This window comes from Macadamia integrifolia, chromosome 8, assembly GCF_013358625.1.
Source record: "Macadamia integrifolia cultivar HAES 741 chromosome 8, SCU_Mint_v3, whole genome shotgun sequence".
NCBI lineage: Eukaryota > Viridiplantae > Streptophyta > Magnoliopsida > Proteales > Proteaceae > Macadamia > Macadamia integrifolia.
This window is the reverse complement of record NC_056564.1, coordinates 30259350-30267220: the sequence shown is the minus strand read 5'-3', so window position 1 is coordinate 30267220 and position 7871 is coordinate 30259350. Positions and strand designations below refer to the sequence as shown.

At 38.3% G+C, this 7871-nt stretch overlaps 1 protein-coding gene across 1 annotated transcript; it reads left to right on the top strand.

Annotated features, from left to right (window-relative positions):
* The first annotated feature begins 2838 nt into the window (after nt 1-2838).
* Nucleotides 2839-7451, top strand: LOC122087283. Its single transcript, XM_042656362.1, has 2 exons — nt 2839-3861; nt 6631-7451. Exons 1-2 carry the CDS (start codon nt 3411-3413, stop codon nt 7194-7196), a joined length of 1017 nt encoding a protein of 338 aa, XP_042512296.1. The 5' UTR covers nt 2839-3410; the 3' UTR covers nt 7197-7451.
* Nucleotides 7452-7871: the final 420 nt, after the last annotated feature.

Sequence of the window (7871 nt, the reverse complement as noted above, 5' to 3'; positions counted from 1 at the left end):
GTTGGTAATGATAAGAAAATTTTCCATTTTTTTTTATTTTCATTTTCCCTCCCATTAATCCAACGAGACAAAGCCTCGGCGCCTCATGGGTCCTTACTCCTAATTACCATTTAAATAACAATAATGTGATCAAAAGAAGGGGGCTCCACACTTGGTTTCCCATTACCACCCCCACCCCCACCCCCACCCCCACCCCCACACCCACACCCTTCTTAATCAAGGGGAAAAGAAAACCAAAAAAAAATTAAATTTTTTTTTTTAAAATTTAAAATAAAAAATTCCTTAAATTATAGCATTGGAAAGCAATTGCATCCCGTGACTAGGCTAACATCACCCAACTTTTTTTTTTTTCTCTTATAAATAACACCACCCAACTTTATAAGCCTCTCTCTTCCTTCCCTCATATCTCTCAGCTTCCTATAGTATTGTAACTTGATTTGGGAGGGTCCTGACATGCACCTTAGTCGTTGAATCCTCAATGTCATTCACTGACTCTACAAAGGATTTTTGTATATTATAATCTCTTATGTAGTTTGATGGTATTGTATCACTTGTGTAATATGTACCTCAACATTAACAACTGACACAAAACAATATAATAACTATCATAAATGTCTCTAATGCCTTTGATCCTATATGTTCTGGTGACCAAGTCAGATACCCCCTAGGTGACCCAACCACTCCCTTGTCTACCCATATATTCATTTGTGGATGAATAATCACCCATTGAATTAAACCGTAGAAAAGCATTGAATACAAAGGGTGACCAAATTTATTAGATATGGGAAAAATATATTGAATCAGGTTCATTACGAGAACAATCTTATACGTTTCTGGTTCATGAATTTGAAATCTATTTTCTCTCTCTTCATTTAATGGATTTCAAGTCTACGAACTAAAAATGTATGAGATTGTTTTTATATGTGAGCCTGATCTGAATTCTAGAAAAAAGGTCTTTGAATCACTTTATCCTCTTTCCTGCTTAGGATTTGAAACTTGCAATCAAGATTCAAAATCTACCTAGAAAACCCTAGAATCGGCTTGTAGATGTTAGGGACTACCGGATTCAATTAGGATCAGTCCTTCGGCGCCCCTGATTGATGCGCTCCCCCTACCCCACCAACCTAGAGAACATGAGCCATTTAGATACCTTTCGAAGGGATGAAATGATTGGTTATACATATTGAGTGGCGTATTCTCAGGAGCCCTAGGCCCATGCAAAGTTATTTACGGCCCATCAATTATAGAAACAAATATTTGTTTGGTTTAATGGCCCATGCCGAAGGAAGGAAGTGCGGCTTGGGGATTTGGGCTCCTAGTGGGCCCCTTGCACCCACAGGAAAAAAAAAAAAACTCGGAACCTCATGGCAGAGGATGGATAGTTTTGGGTAGAGGCAAACTTGTAATTTTTGTTATTAAGTAGGGTATTCTTGACTTTTTATCAAGTGCAACTAGTGTCTCATAGACCAATCCAAATATCCAATGGCCATGCATGAGCAAATGGGAAGTTTGGATTTTTTTTTTTTTTTTTGGGTGGGTGGGGGGAAGGGTGGGTAAAGGTGGGGCACAGTGCCAGGTTGTCCAAACTGTGTCTACCTCTCTCTCCCCCTCCTAGTGAAAAACCTCTTGCCCTCTTTTGTCCTTTCATTTGATGTTTCTACTCATTCGGTAGTTTTCTTGAAGCAGACGGCATGAACTATCCCTTTTTTTTTTTTTTTCCATAAATGTGTTTATCACTTTATTCATGAGTATGTATTGATCACTTGTCATTTAGCATGTGCATCCGTACATGGTATTTTAAGTTTTGGGTTAAAAAATGCTACCTCCGAGTGTTCATACATTACGCCCACACATATGGAAAGTGGAGACAAGGCATGAGTGTCTTTTCACAACGAGATTTCACTTCCCCATATTTGTGGGCATAAGATACATGAGGAGGTAGCGTTCTTTTTGTTTTTCCGCAAGTTTTTATGGGATATCGCATATTACAAAAGGGCAAAAGGTTTTAGGCATGATTGTATAACAACTGTTGAATGAGAGATGAAGATCTATGGTGCATTTTCCTTACTTTTATCTAACCGCTATGTGCATGATCATGCACCATTTTACTGTAAACCTCACATAGTATTGATTGCTCAGTACACTTGAGAGAGAGAGAGAGAGCGATAGGGGGTCACATCCTGCTCGTGTGTTTTTGCTGGATAAGGAAAAACTTTGTTTATGCTTTGTACACTAAACAAATAAAAACAATAAAAAAAATGAATAAAAAAGTACCATAAAAAATAAGAAAACCCAAGCGTCAGACTCAAAAGCTCCTTGTGGCCAAGGAATTGCCTTGATAATTATGAATAAAGTTGTAAAAAGAAGTTATGGTTTCATAAAAATAGATAGGAAAGAAATGAAATAATTTTAGAAAAAAAGGCTTGGTGTGCCAATCAGGATATCCAGACTTGTGTCATCTCATCCTAACTCTCTCATTGATTAAATTGTTAGTTTTAAGAAAACCGATAGCATACTTAACCTCATTCCATAATTTTAAAAGCAAAATAGAAATTTTTATGAATAATTGTATAAGTACATCAAACTTTTACTAAATATGATCAACTAACTTTTAATATTTCTTTTTAAATCCAATAAATTTGATTGAAAAAAAACTAAAATTTAGTATCCAATTTTTAAAAAATTTTTATAGTGAAATAATTTCAGTTCATTTTTCCTTAATTTCCTTTCAATAAAATACACAATCATATTAAATATTTCCTTAATTCCCCTTAATTTTCCTTTATCTTCAGTCCTCCCAATTTTAATTAGATTCCAATATCTATGACCCCATTTGATGTGTTCAAACCTAAAAACTAGATGGACTTCGGATGGAGCTGATGTTCCCTTTCTGAATCCTGAATTTGAAGCATTTTTGCACTCTGTCCTCTCAATGGGTGCAGCAATCAGATTTGGGTTTTGAGTTTTAGCCTCCATCAGTTAATAGGGTAAAATTTTCAAATCCAAAGCTTTTTTTTTTTTGGTAAAGATCATCCGAGGTTCGACGTTCGAAGAAAAGGCGAGTAGATTCACAAAATTAATGTGTGGAACGCCATAGGATTCCAGCGGAGAGTTTCGATTTTTCTGATGATTGACAGCCCTCGCCGCTTCATAAATTTAATTCTTCTCTGGAATCCAACCACTTTTTCTCACCCATCCCTTTCGAACTTTCCCAAATTCTTCTCCTCAACCCCTTTCCAACCACTTTCAACCAGAAACTCCTCGTACATCATAAGTAGATCTGAGGTAACCATCACAAAAACCCTTCTCTCTCTCTCTCTCTCTCTCTCTCTCTCTCTCTCTCTCTCTCTCTCTCTCTATTCATCTATTCAGTTCATCACATTGATCGAATCGATCGATTGATTGATTCAATGGCCGCACCATCATCTTTCTTCTGCTCTTTGAAGTTTCTGGTAGTGATTTGCCTTATAACGGCGGTTCCTCTGGCCTTCGTGATATCGTTGGAGAGGAGGATCAGATCGGAGGGTTTCTGCTACGAGTACCACAGCCTTGGATGGTTGAGGGAAAGCAGCAAATGGGACGATCTCAACCGTCGCTTCCTCGTCTCCAGCTTCAACGGCGGTCTCGCCCAGATCCCCATTCCTCAAGACCACACCTCCGGCACCGTCTTGCTGGAGGAAGCCGTCGTCCGTGACGATGAAGTTTCAGGGAACGCTACGTTGGGCATCGTGATCGACCGTCCCAGGAACCGTATCCTGGTCGCCATTGCCGATGTTGTCGGCAATCGATATGGTGCCGTCGCTGCTTACGATCTCAACACCTGGAAGCGCCTCTTCCTCACTCAGCTCAACGGCCGCCCAGGTGAGTCACGACTCATAACTCATCTGTGACATTTCTCAGATTTAATTTAGCGTGAATCGTTCCGACGGAGTTGGTCCCAAAACCCCAAGAATCCGTCCCACGGGTCTGAAAACTTAGGCAGAGTTTGGTAACGTTTCTGGAAACGTTTTGTGTTAAGAATGAAAATTTCAGTTTCTGTATCAAATATCGTTTTTAAACAAAAAAATAATGTTTGGTAAATATGTTTCAGGAACAGTTTCAGGAAAAAAAAAAAAAAAATGATTGGTAATCACAAAAAAACAACCAAAAAAATTTTAAATTCTTCTTCAATTCACTCCCTGAAGCTCCCTAAACAAAATTCAAAAAACAGAACAATCTAATGGTAAAGACAACATTTTGATTATATAAACCCCAAGCACAACCCCAGTTGACCACAAGTCAAAACCCTAGAACTACTCTCGTCATACCACCCAAAAAAAAAAGTTTGAGATAGAAGAGACAACGAGGAAGAGAACCAGATTAGCACACAAGGGAGAAACTTGGCAATGGAGGAGAACCTAACTTCACTGAACTTGTAATCAGAGAAGCGATTACTGTTCCTCTGCTGCGATCAACAAGCTTGCGAACAATAGACGATGCGATCAGAGTTGTTGCAGCGCCGACACCATTTCTCAATATCGATGACGCTCCAGCAATAGAGTCCAATAATGGCGTCACTCCATGACTTGCAGACGCCTGAGCTGGAGATAGAACCGGCAGAGAGAGAGAGATTGTAAGGAAGAGGGCTTTGCAGTGAGCTTGTGGAGAGTTGCAGGCCCTAACGACGGCGGAGAGAGAGAGAGAGCTTGTAAGCAACGGTGTGAGAGAGAGAGAGAGAGCTTGCAGCGATGATGGTGGAAGATGAGGTTGAGGAGAGCTTGCAGGCATTCACCAGCAGGTTGCGAGGGCCGATCGGCAACCAGCAGCGATGACGGTGGAAGACGGGTTTGTGGTAAATTTTCAGGAACGATTTTATTAAAATGCCCCATATTGTTCCTTTGGGCCCGTTTGGTATCGTTTCTGTTCCAGAAACGCCGTTTCTTGTTAAAAACGAAAATTTTAGTTTCTGTGTCGAAACGTAGTTTTTAAACGAAAAAATGGTGTTTCAAAATTTTAGATTTTTATCGGGAAATTTTTTTTTTTTTGTAAAATGGAACAAAACTGTGAGATTGGAGTTCTGTCCAATCTCGTTTTTTCAGTTTTTTTTTTTCACTTTTTGTTCCAAAAAAACAGGAACGGATCATAAGTGCACCAAACAGAAGATTCCATTTTTTCGTTCTAATAGAACGAAAAAATTCCAGAAACGTTTTTTTAGAACGATACCAAACGGAGCCTTTCTTCTTCTTTTTTTTTTTTTTATCTGAAACGAAACTGGAATAACGGAACGAGTTTTTGTTGTTATGCCATTTCCCGTTTCTACAGTTTTTTTTCCCTTTTTGTTCCAAAAAAAACCGTTTTTCACCACAAACACAACAAACACTAGATTCTACTTTTACGTTCCATTAGAACAAAAAAAACTCCAGAAATGTTCCAAAAGAAAGATACCAAACGCAGCCTTAGCTATTTGGTCCCAAAAAACACTAGAGCTATGGTTCGGGTCATTCAGAAAAATGTAAAAAAATGTTTTTATCATTTTTCATTCTAGGAAAAAAAAACACTGAATAAAGTGTTTGGTGTTGTTAACTTGGTGTTTTTCGATTTTTTTTTTAACGCAAAAGGAGAAAAAAATCGCTAGAAACACAAAATGATGGAATGACAAAACAAGTTTTTGTCATTTCGGTTTCGTTCTAAATATAAAAAAAGTGAACAACTAAGGTAATCGTTCCTGGAATAGATTCACCAAACACTAATTTTTTTGGTTTTAAAATAGCATTTTGACACAGAAACTAAAAATTCTGTTTTTGATATGAAACGTCGTTTTTGAAACTAAATGACTAGCAAATGCAGCCCAGATTGGTTGTTCTGGAACGTCCAGAATCAGAGTCTGCTGATAGTGCCATGGTTCAAAGAATTAATCGATCGAATCAATACAATCAGCTGATTCAGCCGGATAGTTGGTATTCGACTTGGCCCATCCCGATCCCTATTTCAATCAATCCGAATCAGAATTGTCAGATCCAAGAAGCGTTTCCAGTGTTATTATTCACATAAAAATCTTTCAGAAGCGTTTCCAGTATTTACAGGGTAGATAAGGGTGGTTTTATGTCCAATTCCGGGTTTTTAAACCTTATCGGATTTTGCTACATTTTCATAACTACCACATTTTTTGTTCAAGGATGTCAATGGGTTGGTTCTTACCAAAAAAAAAAAAAAAAAAAATCGTTTGGTTAAATCTGGTTGAATCAATTTATTCTGTTACTGGGTGAACCTAAAACCAAATCATTAAGGAAGTTTTTGGTTTTGATCTGGTTTCAAGTTTCATGCATGTATAAGGGAAAAAAATGGCAAAATTATGGGGGTTTTTTTTCTCAATTTCTTAGTGGTCCGGGTTCAGTTTTTTATCGGGTTTGGTCTGATTTTGGTTACTACCGGTTTCATAAAACAGTAGCCTGAAGCTAAACCAATAAGGTTCGATTTGGTTCCATCCAGGCTAAATCAATTGATTTTGATCGGTCCAACCGATTCAGGACTTTTGTCATTGTTTAATTTCCAAATTGAACCCTGTCATTTATTCTAACTCAACATTAATCTCAAATTTTCTCTCTACATGAATCATGAACTCATTTTAATCGGTTGAAAATCAATGGTTAGGCGATGATAAGGCATTCGCAGATGATGTAGCAGTAGATCAAGATGGCAATGCTTACATTACAGATGCCAAGGGCAACAAGATATGGAAGGTAGGAGTGGAGGGAGACCTGATATCTGTGATCAGAAGCCCACTCTTCCACCCCAAAGACTGGTACAAGAACATTGTAGGACTCAATGGGATAGTTTACCATCCAAAGGGTTTCTTGCTGGTCATCCACACCTTCACTGGCAATCTCTTTAAGATAGATCATTTGGGGGATAAAGAAGAAGTGGAGGTTAAGTTAGTTAAGTTAGTTGGAGGAGGTTCTCTGGTCCTTGGTGATGGCATAGAGCTGTTGTCTCCTACAAAGCTTGTGGTTGCAGGGTCGACACCTTCTGGGAGATTGGTTGAGAGCTTGGATGGATGGGAGACGGCTAAGGTGGTCGCCAAATACTCCGGGCCTTTGCATCGGGTGGCCACCGCCGTGACTGTCAAGGATGGAAAGCCGTATCTGAGCCACTTGCTTGGCTTGGGACTGCCTAGGAGAAAGCATGTCATCGTCGAGGCCGCCTTCTCCCCGGTTTAAGAATGCCGGCGTATGCATCAGTAATGTAGTTTCTAGTTACAATTCTTAAGATCGTAGCCTTGGATAGATAATTAAGGATCTTAATTTTCAAAGAAGGGGAGTCATCCATGCATTTTGTTGAATACATCATCTGCCATTATCTGGTTTGTCAAGTTAGTGTATGTTTTGAAGTGTCAATCGACTTCTACTCTATATGTCTGTATTTTAAAGGAAAGAAGTTTTCGGAGCAGCCAATGTACACATGGGATTTTTCAATTATTTTCTATATGTGGTCATTGGTGGGATGTGGGAGATCCACACCAGTGGTGTGGAGCATGGTTAGCAAAAAAACAGTAACGAAAAAAAATTGAAAACAGACGGTTCGGGTTTTAAACAACAATTTTTTTCGAATGATACGGTCAAATAAACAGTCAAAAAAATAGAAAACAATAAAAATCGAAAAAAAAACGGTATGGGTTTTAAACGTGTAGATTTCAAACAAACAGGACTAAATAAACGGCACTATACTCATATAAATTAAGGAATTATTATATGGATATCTACATATAGTGTTCAAAATAACTACAATATCTAACATTAATGTCTATACATCCTATGTCTCATTATAAGTTTTAAGACATCATTAAATATCATCCAACACCAATTTTAAATTCACACACCGCACATACCCAAAGT

Coding starts and splice junctions, on each gene's coding strand:
- LOC122087283 (XM_042656362.1), top strand. CDS start 3,411: ATGGCCGCACCATCATCTTTCTTCTGCTCTTTGAAGTTTCTGGTAGTG. Junction 3,862..6,630: donor TCAGCTCAACGGCCGCCCAG/GTGAGTCACGAC, acceptor ATCAATGGTTAG/GCGATGATAAGGCATTCGCA.